Below are 15,440 nucleotides of genomic sequence, written 5' to 3'. Positions count from 1 at the left end.
TACAGGGGTATACAATGTACGGTTAACAGCAACCACACGCACACACACCATAGGTTGAACTGGATGGACTGATGTCTTTTTTCAACCTCCCTACCTATGTAACTATGGTGAGCAGTGCATGCAAAACAGGGTGTGACTGATTGCAACAGAAAAAAAAAAAAAAAAAAAAAAAAAAAAAAAAAAACAGCAGAAACACTAAGGGCCTTTCACATCTAAACAGACAGATGCCACACAGTAAGCCGCAGCAGTTTACTGTGTAGCAGCTGACCACCCTGGCTGCAGTAAGCCTGCGGTGGGAAGGGGTGTAAAGCACATTTCTGCGCACACAGTTGCCATCCCCTCCACACTCAACTTTGAGGTGTACAAAAGTGGCACTGCATTAATGTCATTGTACATCACCAGTGGTGCACTGTTCTACAGCGATATGCAATTCAGCTCGGAACCCTGCAATAAAAATGAAGCACGTTTGCAGATTGCTGCAGTGAGGCTGTGTTGCAGTGTGAATCAGACACCTAGAAAAACTAGTTTCAAGTGTGTCCTAGCGGTGAGCAGGATTTTTCCAGGGCAGAAAAACTGCTGGTCACTGTGCACAATATGTTAAACGGCTCCCCTGTACCCCCAATATGTAATGCTTTTAGAATAGGGGGGTGGTCTCATTTTGGTCTGGCACGGCAGCAGGGTGCTTCCTTTTGATGCCCTGCACGAGGTATTCTTATGTCCATTGCACATGGTGCTGAGCAATCTAGGCTCCCTTGAACCAGCCCATTTGGTTAAAATATATTGGTATTCCTTACCATATATGGAAGATACTGACTCATACCTCAGACCCCAGATTGAAACTTTTGGAATATTTGAACCGTCTGAGCTATTTGAGAAATAAAAAAATCAGAGGAACCTGCTTACTTCCAGTTTTACCTCTCCATTTGGTGAATGCTCCCACGTCCACCCAAGGACCGTTTTTGTAGACGTTACGCTCTCCTTGGAACTTACAGTGTCAATTTTAAAGACAAATACTACACATCTGCACAAGCTCCTAAGGAAGCGGTTGCCCACAAAACATGCTGATGTCCCTCCTCCTATGTAAGCATGCAGTTATATTTAGGGCTATTTGTTTTTAATTGCTTTTATAGGGAATCTAATAAATCTATTTTTTTATACCTTGATTGGTGTTGCTGCAAGGTCTACAAGTCCATTTTTTTCATTTTCTTTATCATTTCTATTTTACCCACAAATGGCAAACAAATTATTTAAATCAACGATCTCACTGATTTCTGTGGAGGACTTGCCAAACTCCTTTACCACAAAATTGGTGGGCATTTGACCCTCTACAGGTGAGAATCTTAGGCTAAAGATCAAAATAGATTAAATGCAATTTATTTTCATTTTATATTTTCCACTCCGATCTAAAACCAAATGCCACTATACTATAACAAAAAAAAAAAAAAAAATCTTAACTCTACCTACAGTATTATCCTTACGATCCCAGACAGACGTGTCGTGTGCGCCTGTAGAAGTGTAACCACAATGCTTTATGTGGGTAAGGCCTCAATGTCTGCGTGCAAAACAAAAGCTTTGCAAGACTGGGTTTCCAAGCATGATATTCACAGAGGAAAAAAAAAAAAAAAAAAAAAAAAAAAAAAACACACAATAACCTCTTGTAGTTTAAAATAGAAGGATTTAAAAAATAACTAAAAAAAAAAAGAAAAAAAAAAAAAAAAAAAAAACTCTTGTGCCAGCTGGTAACTGGGACGCCAGTACTGCCTGGAAAAATCATTAACAGTCAAGCCAGACTCTTGTCATTGCTACATGCTGGGTCTTTGGCTGTATTTACTAAAAGATTTATATCCTCAACCATGGGCTACTAGAGAGACTACTTAGGAGTGAAAAAAAAAATAAAAAAAGAATGTAGGAAGAAACAAACAGCCGTCACTTCTATGATCTTTAAAATACCTTTATTAGAAGGGTTTCATTGTCTAGATAGTTATAGCTATACCATATACTATAGAACTTTAAACAATAGAGAAGTAGGATTTTAGGCTTGTGATTGGCAACAGTACAGTATATTCTAGTTTTTCTAGAAGGCAAAATCCAAATATACCAGTAACAGAAGCTTGTACATTTATCATATTTGCTGATATTTTCCCCACAAGTCAACAAGAATGCATACATGAATACCATCACTTACCCCTGATCCATCACCAACCCAGACCAAAGACAATTCTATACTTGTATCAAAGGTGGCCTGCATGTATTAGGAAATAAAAAAAAAAAAAAGAGAAGTTAGTTAGTTTTATATAAAACTTTACACAACACTGCAGCCTTAAAGATGGCATCAAACCTTCTTGCTAATGCCAACCGACAAACTTTTTTCTAGCAGCCATGCTGCAAATCACCTTAATGCAAAGAGAATTTATGTATGCTGGCCTAAAGAGGTTTAAGGAGCACATACCAAATTTAGGGCTTCTGCTTTAGGGTTGACACAAACAAAAAAAGGTACTGGGGTGTTAACTTAACGCAAAGGACAAGTTCACTTAAAAGGCAAAATTAAAAACTACAAAATATCCTGGTCACCCCATCTGAACTTGCTGCACATTGCAGTCATTGTAGCAGTTCGTACACTAATACACACAGCCCCGTAGTGGCTATTCATTAAATGCTTGCAATGGTGGGTGTTCATTGGTCAGCACAGCCGAGTGACCATGCTGAGAATGAGAAGTGCGATTTCCGCTTCTTCCAGCAAGGTGTCCCAGAAGAAAGAAGTGCTTCTTATTAGTTAGCATGGTCTTGTGGTCACACTGAGCAACGAGTGCTTGCCATCGTGAGAATTATGATGAATACTCACTCCAGGATGGTGTGGACCACTACACAGCAGCATGAGGCATCACAGCCGCTATATGATGCAGGGTTCTGAGGGGTGGCCAGAATATTTGAGTTAATTCACCATTTAATTTTTCGTGAAAATGTGAACTTACCCTTCAACCAATTGACCCCCAGGTCAACTGACACTTCTCACATACATGTAAAAATCAGACCCTAGAGAATAAATAGATGGTTGTATGATATTTGCCCAGTCCTTAAAAAAAAAAAAAATATAATAATTTCAGTGCACACAGACAATATAATACCCAATTTTTGGTACAATATAAAAGAGGTTACGGGGACTAAATAGATATCGGTTTCCATCCAACATGTGTATGCAAGTGTGACGTAACAAAATCTTTACAGATTACCAATTCAGAGTTACACAGGGGCGCTAGAAATATTGCTCTCACTCTGTCCTCACGTCTGTGGTGCGATCACTGTTTCCATATGCATGCAGACTTGTTTGTGATGGCATTTGCACATGAACATGGGGGAAAAAAGCTCTTTAAAAAAAAAATAGATAAATAAAAAGTTAAACATTTTTATTATTTTATCTAAAATTTGTCACTGCCCCTTTGTTTTTACTTTGTTGCCATCACATGGGATGAACAAATCCCGTAACGATAGAATGGGTTGTGAAAGGTCCTCTGCCTTGAAAGCATCTGATCAAACCAAAATCAGAAGTGATGAAATCCTTGTGGCTTCCATTTCTTACATCCCAGAGATGAGGTGTAAGGGTGTAACCTTCCTTCCCTCTCAGAGCATAAGTGCATTTTGGACTCACCAACTGCACAGAGAAGCCAGGTAAAGGTGTGGGCTGTATAGCCACTCGGATCACTTCTCAAGTAAAGCCCATTTCCGGATGAAGGTTTTGATACTGGGATGATGTCTGCAGCTACAGGCATCATCCAAAAAGGGGTTGAGGTGGATAAAGGTGAAGTTCACCTTTCATAGCATGTTAAACCCATATTCAGGATGTAACATGTTACGAATGGACCAGCTCCCACACCTCCCCACTGTGCAAGCTAGCGGGCATCCTCTTCCTACCCGGGAGCATCATTAGAGTGCCTAACAGCTTACTGAGGACCCATAGAAAAGATAAGTGTCCAAAAGCTCACTGGGTTCCTCTACTGGCTTGTAGAAAAGTGACCATGCTACTGTACCAATGTAGGTAAAAAACACTTGCAAAGCTAAATTAGGATCTTGGGGCACGTTTCTAGGAAAAATTGAGTTGGTTAGTTGGCCCAGTTACCAGCATCCTTGCTTGGCTCTTCTTTTGAAGTTGTGGCCGATCGTGTGTGTCTGCTTCAAAGATCATGCTCTCCCATGCACACTGCAAGAAAACACTTGGCACCCATATTGGCTCTAAACGAGCCATTTAATGCAGAGAATTTTAGATCATTTACCAAATATTCTTCAGCTTTTTTTTTTGCCCGATCCAAACATGTGGCCCGTGGATATGTGAGACCTAACTTATGTTCCTGGCCCGCTTTCTTGATTACCCTTCTGATTGTCTTCTGAACCTTTGACGTTTCCTTACTCACCCCGATCTGTTGTGAATGTACCGCACCAGGGATGTGGCTAGAATAGGGGGATATGGGCTCCTATTGCTGACAACAGCTGAGCATCTGCGCATGCACGAGTCGCGCTACACGTCCTGAATGGCCGGGCAATCTTATGGGACCTGTGACATGTCCCAGAAGATTGCAGGGAGGGAGGGGGAGAGGAGAACTTCCGCTCGAGCCACCTAGGCGGCCTGAGCTGAAGTGGGAGCTGGCTAACTGTCAAAACTAGGTACCCCCCCCCCCACAAAAAAAAAATTACATGCAAAATGTGGCATGTAAGGGGGTCAGGAATCTTTAAAGCGGAACTTCCACTTTTGGGTGGAACTCGGCTTTAGGGTAAGCTGCCTGCAGAAAATAATTTTAGTAGAGGTTCATTTTCTCAAATGATTGTGCAGAGGTTTTAGACTTGCTTGCCACAGTAAATAAAGCAGTTACATGGATTGTGGCATATGTCAACTATATACATTCTTGAGTAGGCTCAAAGTGAGTAGATCTTGTCACCATCTGCTGTTCGTACTTTGCTGATCACCTGTGGCTGATCCTGGCTTTTCCCTGCAAGTTGCATTGGTCTTCCACTGGCAGCACTTTTGGCCCTCCGTTGCCCGTGTGGCACATGTAACCACTATCAAGTTCATTAAAGCCAGAGTTGGCTACCCTCGCCACTTTGGGCATCCATCAGGTACAAGGTAACCTTGCTGGCAGATCTGCAGCACTGAAAAAGCGCTCAATAGGTTATAAAAACCAGGCCTAGAAAAAGAATGTGAAAAGGGAAAAAAGGAGGCTGTAGCAAAAATGTACAGGTCATACATCTTTGGAAGTCAAAGGGCCCAAATTTGCAGGATTACACAAAGTTTGAGTAAGATTACAAAAAAAAAAAAAAAAAAGAAGAAGAATTAAGAAATAATTTATACATTAACCACTTCAATACAGGGCACTTTCACCCCATTCCTGCCCAGACCAAGTGTCAGCTTTCAGTGATGTCACACTTTGAATAATTATTCAGTCATGCAACACAGTACCCAATCCAATGTATCATTTTTTTTTCCACACAAATAGAGCTTTCTTTTGGTGGTATTTAGGCTCCGTTCACATGTAGGCGTTTTGGGGCGTTTTTGGGGAGTTTTTCTGCTCTAGGATGAAAAAAGTAAATATTTTGAAAAAAAAAAAAAAAACACTGGATTTTTGTAAGATTTTTGCTGCCCCCTGCAGGAGTAGTACTTGGCAGGAAAAAAAAAAAAAAAACAATTCACCACGCCCATGGGGCTGTCTCTAAAGGCATAACCCCACACACCCTGCTCCAGCAAAACCATTTCGTTGCAAGCAGTGAAAGATACAAAACAATCCCCCATATTAGAGGTGGCGGGTGCTGTGTCTGTCAATGGACTCAAGAGAAAAGGATTTTACAGTAAGAGCTTACAAAAATCAATTTTTCTCTATCGTCCATTGACAGACGCAGCTCTCATACTTTTTAGCCATTGGGACATCCCAAGAGCAGTGTAGGCATGAGGGGTGGGGAGAATGCAACCAGAAAGTAAACGTAAACTCCAAAGGCTAAACTTAGCACACTAGGTAACAAGAATCTCAACCAGGAACAGGAGCTCACCATTAGGGAAAAAAACAAAACAAAAACAAAAAAAAGATTCTCTTATGAAACGCCAGCCTGCAAAATCTTGCTGCCAAAGGAAGCATCCGAAGATGCCAACAAATCTGCCTTGTAGAATCATGTAAAAAGTGTGTACAGACGACCAATTCGCTGCTTTACAAACTTGCACTACATAGGCCTGATGGTGAAAAGCCTTCACAGGGAAAGGAGTAACCTGACCCTTCAGGGAATAAGCCTGAACAACCGTCTGCCTGATCCATCTGGAAATGGTCGCAGCAGAGGCAGCCAAACCTTTTGGCGGTCCTTCGGTAAGAACAAAGAGTCAGACTTTCTAAAAGACTCATTTACCGTCAGATAAACCCTTATCGCCCAAACCACATCCAGAGAATGCAAGGCAATTTCCTTGGGATGCTGAGGCTTGGGACATAAAGGAGGCAACACAAAGTCTTCATTGAGATGAAAATCCGACACCACCTTAGGAAGAAAAAAAAAAAAAAAAAAAAAAAGACGGATTAGGTCAGAGTACCACTTTATCTCTGTAAACCACGAAATAAGGCAAACGACAGGACAAAGCCGCCAACTCAGACACTCTGCGGGTAGAAGAAATTGCCCCCAGAAAGGCAACCTTCTAGGATAAAGAAAGCCGAGAAATATCCCTAATGTCCTCAAAAAGGAGGCTTTTGAAGAACTGACAAAACCAGATTGAGATCCCATGGAGGCAACGGGGATCTCCGCGGGGGAGCCAGATGACGCACCCCCTGAATAAAAGGTGCGAATCAGGGCATTAGCAGCCAACGGACGTAGGAAGTAAATGGCCAAGGCAGACACTTGGCCCTCGATAGTGCCCAAAGCCAACCGCTGATCAACCCCTTTGTAAAAAGGCCAAAACCCTAGCTATAGAGAACAAGCGAGGGTTCAGCTGCAGCGATTCACACCAGGAAATGTACGATTTCCACGTATGATGATAGATCTTCCTGGACGTCGACTTCCTGGCCTTCAAAAAGTGTAGCAATCACCGAGTCAGAAAGACCTCCGTCCCTCAACACCTCGCTTTCAACAGCCATGCTGTTAAAGCCAGTGTCCGTAAAGCAGGATGGAAGATTGTCCCTGGGACAGCAGATCCTCCCAAAGAGGAAGTCTCCACGGAGGATAGACGACCATTTTTACTAGGTTTGCGTACCAAGACCGACGAGGCCAGTCTGGGGCCACCAGAACGACCGGAATTCCTTCCACCGCCACCCTGCGAAGAAACCACGGCAAGAGTTTGAGTGGAAGGAAGGCATAAATCAGCCGATACAGGCTCCAAGAGCCATCAAAGTGTCTGTGGTGTCGGCCAGAGGACCCAGAGACCTGGCCACGAACCTCTGGATGGTCTGTTGAGGCGAAATGCAAACTGATCCACCTCCGGAGTCCCCCACAGGGCACACAGGAGATGAAACCCCTCCGAAGGGACCATTCTCCTTTTTCCAGCACCCAAAGACTCAGGTAATCCACTTGCCAATTCTCCACACCGGGAATGGACTGCAGAAAGAGCCGGAACATTGTCTTCCACCCATACGAGAATCACTGCTACCTCCTTGGCCACCCGGACACTCTTGGTGCCCCCTTGATTGATTTAAGCCATAGCCGTGGCATTGTCTGATTGTATCCAAACTGGAGAACCGTGTAGCCAACTCGTCCAGTGGCACAGGAAAACTTGATCGATCTGAGCTCCAGAATATTGATCAGCAAGGTAGACTCCTCTGTCGACCAACTTCCTCAGCACTCCACCCCAGCCTGACAGGCCGGCGTCCGTGGTGACCACCATCCAAAACAGCGGCAGGAAGGACTTGCCCTGACAAGGCTGGTGACTGGATCCACCAGGATAGAGTCGACCTCGTGAGATGGCTCAAACGTATCTTCTGGTCCAACAACCGAGGATCCCTGTTCTATTTTGCAAGAATAATTTTGCAGAGGCCTCGAGTGAGACTGAGCAAATGGAACCTCTTTGAATGTCGATAGTATCAGACCCAGGGCTCTCATGCAAGTCCGTAGGGAAGACCGATCGGTTTCCAACAGCAACCTGATCGCCCCGTGCAACTTCTGGAGTTTTTCAAATGAAAGAAAGACCCTCGCCAAGGCGGAGTCTAGAGTCAGCCCCAAATAAGTCAACCATACAAAGGGCATCAGAGCAGATTTTTTAAATTGATTCAAATCCAATCCGAATTCATGAAGGGTCTGAACTGTAATTGAAAAGTCGCCCACCAGATCAGAGTGAGAGTCTGCTCGTAATAGGAGATCATCTAGATATCCCAAGATCACAATCCCTCTCTGATGTAACAAGGCAAACACCGGGGCCAGGACCTTGGTAAAAACTCTGGGAGCGGAGGCGAGACCAAAGGGTAACGCCACAAATTTAAAATGCTCCTCTGCCACCGCAAAGCGGAGGAATCGCTGGTGACCCTCGAAGATGGGGACGTGCAAATACGCATCTTTGATATCGATGGAGGCCAGAAAATCTCTGATTCAAAGATGCCACCTGAAGATGGCGGCAAAGGGTTCCACCTGCTTTGTCCACCAGGTCCAGAAACGCTGGGGAATGGTCCACAGGCACTATAGTAGATTTATTCAACCTGGAAACCGGATGATCCACCTTAGGCGATACCATCCAACGGATGGAAACTGTCTCAGCAAAGGGAAAACGGTGCTTAAAGCGCTTAGGCATGATTAGCACGTGCTTGATGCGCCGCCATTGGTCATTAACAATATGAAAATTCTCGGGACAAGGGAAAAAACTTTGCCAGATTTTTGGTTCTTGCGGGAGCCAAAAGACACCCGTGTCCCTGCCGGTGTGGGCTCATCTGCCATTTTCAAAGTTTCCCTTACTGAAACAATCAGGGCTTCCACCAAAGCGCGTTCCCTCGCTGCAGCTGAAGAGGACAGGTCCTCTTCACCATCTAATTGCGAAGACCGCTACCCTCAGGTAGGGGGGTGGCCGTTGCAACCATATCAGTCTCTGAATCCGAGGACCCCACTTCTCTCAAACCAGCAGAATGGTTTCCTTCATCCACCTTAGTTGTGTGGATGGGGGGGATCCACTCTTTTTTTCAATCAGACACTGACTGATAAAATAAAAAGAAAATAAAAAAAAAAAATAAAAACTGATCTATGGCCAGCCTCCAGCTTACCATACATTATACAATCTGATTGTACAATTTCTTTTGGATCTACCACAGACTATGTAGTACAAAGGCCTGCCTGATTGGATACTACTTAATTGTTTAGGTTAGTCCATATATTACAAAGTTTTGTTAACGCTAAAGGAGATTGTGCAATCAGATTGTACAGTGTATGTTCACCTATACTGTTCTTGTTCATGAGTACTAACAATAACAAATGTTTTCCCTGTTATCTTTATTCTCATCTATGTAGATTTGTTTAATGGACTCAAAAGGCAAAGCTCCTAGAAAAACACTGACATATTGTCTAAAGCTGGGTACACACTACGGCTGCACCAATACCTGTTTTCTACCAGCAAGTAGGAGTACCAATACTTGTGCTCAAGTACTCGCTAATACCAGTTACTGATACCTTTGCAGTGCAATTTGAGCCCATACAAAATTAAAGGGCTCAAATCGCACTGCAAAGAACCTCCTTTGAACAGGAATGTGGTGCAAATGTTTTGTCCGAATCATGTGCGGTTTCGCCCACCATTCCAGTGTGAACCCAGACTGAAGTCACTATGACAAGGCTGGGTTCAAACAGGAGCTGTGTGGGAAACTGTGATTCAGACAAGAATCACATTCCTGTTCAAATCGCATGTGGTTCTTTGCAGTGCAGTTTGAGCCCATTGATTTTGTATGAGCTCAAATCGCACCAAAAAGTATTGATTTTAGGTATTGGAGCATTTGCACGAGTACAAGTCCTGCGGCACCATTTGCTCCCACAGCTGTCGATCAAAGTCAGGGTGCCAAACAGGAGAGAAGGGGTGGGGCCGAACGGCAGCTCAGTGTCTGAATGGACACACGGAGCTGCACTTTGGCTAAGGTGCCCTCATAGAAAGCTGCTTGCTGTGGGGCCACTCGTAAGGAGGGAGGGGCCAGGAGCAGGGATGAGGGACCCGAAAAGAGGAGGATACAGGCTGCTTTGTGCATAACCAACTGCACAGAGGAGACAAGAATAACATGTTTATTTTATTATTTATTTATATATTTTTTAAACAAGACTTTACAATCACTTTAGAGCCCATTCACACTAGCACAACTTGTGAGGCGACTTGTGTAGCCCCAGGTCGCTTGACATAACAAAAGCAATGTTAATCAATCAGTGCTGTCTTAATGGGCACTACTGAAGTCGCTCAGACTTCAGAAAAGGGTCCTGTACTACTTTGAGGCGACCTGTGATCCGACTTGTCCCATATACTTCAATGGGAGTCGCCTCCTTATCTTAATTGAAGCGACTTGTTATCAGACTTTCCAGGAAGAAGAAAGATTAGCCAGGCATTCCTCACATTGCAGCCATGCCTATATGGTATATATGTAATGGTATATATATTCCATTATCTCTGCTTGGTCTGTGTGAGTGGCACCGGTGGACACAAATATGTGGCACTGGTGGACACTGATTCGTGGCACTGGTGGACACTGATTCGTGACACTGATACGTGGCATTGGTGGACACTGATTCGTGGCACTGATACGTGGCATTGGTGGACACTGATTCGTGGCACTGATACGTGGCATTGGTGGACAGTGATATGTGGCACTGGTGGGCAGTGGCACTGGTGGACACATGTGGCACTGGTGGGCAATGAGGAAATGAGTAGAAAAAAAAAAAAAAAACAGAAAAAGGGGAATCAGGTCACAACACATCTGATTGGCCAAACACAAAGTCTTCTGTCATATAAGTCGCGGTAAAGTCGCTCCGACATGGGGCGACTTGTGGTCGCGGCAGTGTGAACCGGCAGAGATACAGCGTGTTTATTTTTAGTTTATGGACCATAACAATTTTGTGCCTTTGGGATTCTTTTTGGGGCATGTCAATACTATCTCCATTGTGGACTTCAGGCTCCCCCATTTCCTTGTATACACAGAACTAAAAAAGATATTTAATAGATTTGCCCCCAACTCGGAGTTCTCTTGTAAAGGGCCTACATGCTCAGATCCCAACTTTGTTACCACTTGCCTACTGGGCACTTTTACCCCCTTCCTGCCCAGGCCAAATGGTTCAGCTCTTAGTGCTGTCATACTTCGAATGTCATGCAACACTGTACCCAAAATTAAATTTTTATAATTTTTCACATACAGAAAGCTTTCTTTTGGTGGTATTTAATCACTACTGGGTTTTTTATTTTTTGCTAAACAAATTGAAAAAAAAAAAAAAAAAAAAGACTAAAAATTTGGAAAAATAAATAAAAAAGAAAATGAGGCAGCACTGATTGGTAGTACGGATGGGTACTGTTGGGACTGCACTGATAATCCGGACACAGATAATCAGTACCATGATTATCAGTGCCAATTGTCCCTTTAACACAAGCTGGTCTTGGACTCTTTCCTCACGCTCTAAGAGCGTGAGGAAAGAAAAACCCCAATAACCGGCTTGTATTTACCTCAGTGATCCTCAGTCCTTGCACACAGCTGATCAGGTGGTAAAAGGGGCACTGTGATTGGCCCTTTGCCCCGATCTGTGATCAGCAATTCCAAAGGACTCCGCGATCACAGGGGACACACGGACAATGCGATCACAGCAGGACGTCCATGTACACCCTCCCAACAATCCTGCACTATATAGAGGTTTTTTGCCTTGAACAAAACTTTTTTCAAATTGCTGAATCTTGGCTTCTTACTTCACGATTGGGCTATTATTCTATTCCTGGCTATGATCTATTTAGGGGAAACAGGGTAAAATAATGGTAAGGGTAATGGTTGTGGTGTCTGTCTCTATGTGAGAAGTGATCTCAAAGCAAGTGTGAAAGAGAACCTGCTTGATGGAGAGGTGTTCTGGTGCTGATGCATTATGGGTGGAGTTGCAATATCCAAGTGCGTACACCAAAGGGTAATTATCTCCCTTATAAAACATCTCATTTAAATACTTGCTGACCATAGGACGTCCTTAGTTTGCAGTATATAAAAGGGGGAAGGGGAATATAATGGATAATAAAGTATTGTGGGATCGGCATATTGGTAAGATATATATTGTATGGTATAATAACAGGTATATTCATAACATAACATAATATTGGTATTAATCTTAGAAAAGCCGATACCCAATACATATGGTAAGGTAGAATGGGAAAGGGGGACAAAAACGGGACTTTGAGTGAATCTCGCGCCCATACTTAAGGGAGGTGGCTTGTGTCTCGATCCGGGACGGCATCTGACCCCGGACGTGACAACACTTCCTCCACTTTTTTGAGCGCGGACGTGACGCTAGGAGCCCCTGCTGTGGCCGTTATTAGGTATTTCCCTTGGCATTCCCCTTTTCTTACACCTTTTTCACTTCAACTGCCCTCCGACTTTTTTGTCATTATTACACTCCCTATCACTCTCCTTTGGTGGTTTGGACTGCAACCAACACATTATTTATTCACTCCTCACCAATCGGTCTTCCCTCTTCTCATCACTTTAACACTTTAGATCTCACTTCAGATCGGGCACTTCTCTTCACCATTCCCTTATTCCTCACACCTTTATTCACTCAATCACCGTTTTCTTTTTCACTGAGCACCTTATTCACCTTGTCACTGTTATATATCTTATTACTCTTGTTTGGTGGTTTGGTCTGCACCAAACTCCCCTACTTATTCTTTACCAACCAGTCTTCTTTCTTTCATAATTTTTTAGATTTTTCAGATCATCTTGCCTATTTTCCTCGATCAACTCAAATAATTTAGGTACATATATTTACCTTCATTTACCTCCATATCAATTCTATTATTTTACATTTGTCACTGTAATATCAGTGAACATTTTTATATTAACTTAATATTCTTACCCATGTAGATATCCTTGGAGATCAATATCTGTTATCATCTCTCAATACTTTACCCTTATGTATTATGGAATGCCTATGTGGTATGCCCTGGGCCGCGGTTTGGGCCCCTACAGCTCCCGGAACAGACTTCTTTGACCCTTTGGGATCATTATCCACAATATCCTATTTGATACTGACCCTCCCTTGAAATGATGATTTGGGGTGCACCTGGCTCCTGATGAGTGGAATGTATCCACGAAACGCATCGAGCCTAATATGGATGCACTCCCCACCAATATTAGCATGTTACCTTTTTAAATTTGTTTTTTATCAATGACCTATTTCTCCCAGTGTATATCCCATTAATTTTGTTATGATCTGGTGTTTAGGATGTTTCTTATTGCCTTTTGATTGTATCATTATACATATGCAATGTTGATGTAACGTGTATATATGTGTTTATATTATACATGATAATCTCTATATGACACACATTAAAAAATTTTATTCTATACTATATGATTGTACCATTTTATCGTGACCACCGACTCCACACACCTCACTCAAAGTCCCGTTTTTTTCCCCCTTTCCCGGTCTACCTTACCATATGTATTGGGTATCGGCTTTTCTAAGATGAATACCAATATTATGTTATGTTATGAATATACCTGTTATTATACCATACAATATATATCTTACCAATACGCCGATCCCACAATAATTTATTATCCATTATATTCCCCTTCCCCCTTTTATATACCTGAATAGGGATGGAGGCGGCAAGCCCTGGATGGGCACAGCCTCGTTCAAAGTCCCAACTGTCCTTGTCTTTTTGTTTGTCCTCTGTCTTTTTATTTCATTGCTTAGTTTGCAGTAGTTATATATTGGATGAAAATTTTCAGCCGGAAATTCCCTGTACTGCAGAAGTGATTCACTTAAGCGGGTGACGGAAGGAGGGTCCTGCCTCCATCCCGTTGATCTTTTTCCGGGCTTTGCTGTCCGATCGCAGAGCCCAGGAGGGATGCAACCTGGCGGCGACCGCTGCACAGCACAGAGAGGAACTCCGAAACAATGAGTATGACGTCACTTCTGGTTCCACCTCTCTTTCTTTACCTGGCCATCAGTAGCCAGGAAAGAAGCCGATCTGTGTCTGACTGGATGCAATAGAGGCCACAGGACAGATTTGGAGGTCCTCAGATCTCTCCATAAAAGGAGACCTGTTTGGGTTAAAATATAAATAGGAAAAAGTCAAAGCACACACGCCCCCCCGTGCTTACAAGCAAATGCGAACCCATGGATTACTCCAGCATGCATATATAAACAGTGACTGCAAACACGTGAGTTGTTACGAAAGTCAGAGTGAGACCAACAATTCCTGCACCAGACCTCCTGTGTATCTCTAAACTGGTAACCTGTAAAGGCGTTTGAAGTGTTGTCTTTGGAAAAATTTAAGTATTATTCTTAATATATAATTTGCATTTAAAAAAACGCTGCGCAAATACCGTTTCACATAAAAAATTGCAACACCCATCATTTTATTCTATATGGCCTCTGCTTTAAAAAAAAAAAAAAAAAAAAAAAAAAAGGATATAAAATGTTTAGCGGTTCCAAGTAGGGCTGCACTGATACCGGTATAGGTGCCGTTACCAAGCATTTGAGCGAGCCCAATACTTTGTGGTACGATTTGCATCAGTACAAAACAAATGGGCACAAATTGCACTGCAAAGATGCGTTTGCGATTTGAACAGGAATGTTGTGCGATTCCTGTTTGAATCGCATGCAATTTCCCCCACATTTGTTTACAAAGAGATTAACGGCCATCTAATCAGGATAAATAATGTTAGAACTCACAGTACACATCAAGTAGAAAATCAGGAGGCTGAAGGAGATGTAGAGGGGGTCTGGCCCCAAGCAGACATCTTCTGCCCTTTATCCACAGGATCCCGTAACTTGTCATTCAGCCCTGTGAGCACCTCCAGCTGCCCTGATTTGCTACTAGAAATGTACTGAGAGTTCTACTATTGTTCAACCTGACTAGATGGTGCTTTAATGGTTTTGTATGCACACACACGAGCAGTGGGGGAAATCAAATGCGATTCGGACAGGAATCGCACTGCATTTCTGTTTAAATTGCATGCAATTCCTTGCAGTGCAATTTGAGCCAGTTTTTTTTGTATGAATGCAAATCGCACCACAAAGTACGGAGTACTTTGACCGAAAGTATCGGTACTCGCCAATAAAAAAAAATGTATCGGTGCAATCCTAGTTCTAAGTAATTTTCTAGCAAAAAACACACGCACACACAGACTTTTACATGTAGGAGAGAAAAGTATCAGAATTGGCCCACTTGGCAAGTACCAGTTAATGCAAGCTGTAAACAACAAACTCATACTGAAATAGTAAAAAAATGCCTCTCTTGCCACCAAAAAATTAACTGGTGCATTGTGGCCCTCTCCTGG

At 42.9% G+C, this 15,440-nt stretch overlaps 1 protein-coding gene across 1 annotated transcript in view; it reads right to left on the bottom strand.

The window, feature by feature from the left end:
• Window positions 1–15,440, bottom strand: part of SORT1 (sortilin 1) — a 252,133-nt gene that overhangs the window by 208,207 nt on the left and 28,486 nt on the right. Inside the window, exon 2 of the mRNA XM_082244645.1 lies at window positions 2,186–2,242. Within this exon, the coding sequence (XP_082100771.1) occupies window positions 2,186–2,242 (57 nt within the window). The remainder of the gene's footprint in view (window positions 1–2,185; window positions 2,243–15,440) is intronic.

Source organism: Pelophylax lessonae (assembly GCF_965119305.1).
Source record: "Pelophylax lessonae genome assembly, chromosome: 2".
Classification (NCBI taxonomy): Eukaryota; Metazoa; Chordata; class Amphibia; order Anura; family Ranidae; genus Pelophylax; species Pelophylax lessonae.
Note: the sequence above shows the minus strand (reverse complement) of the source record. Positions and strands in the feature narration are given on the sequence as shown.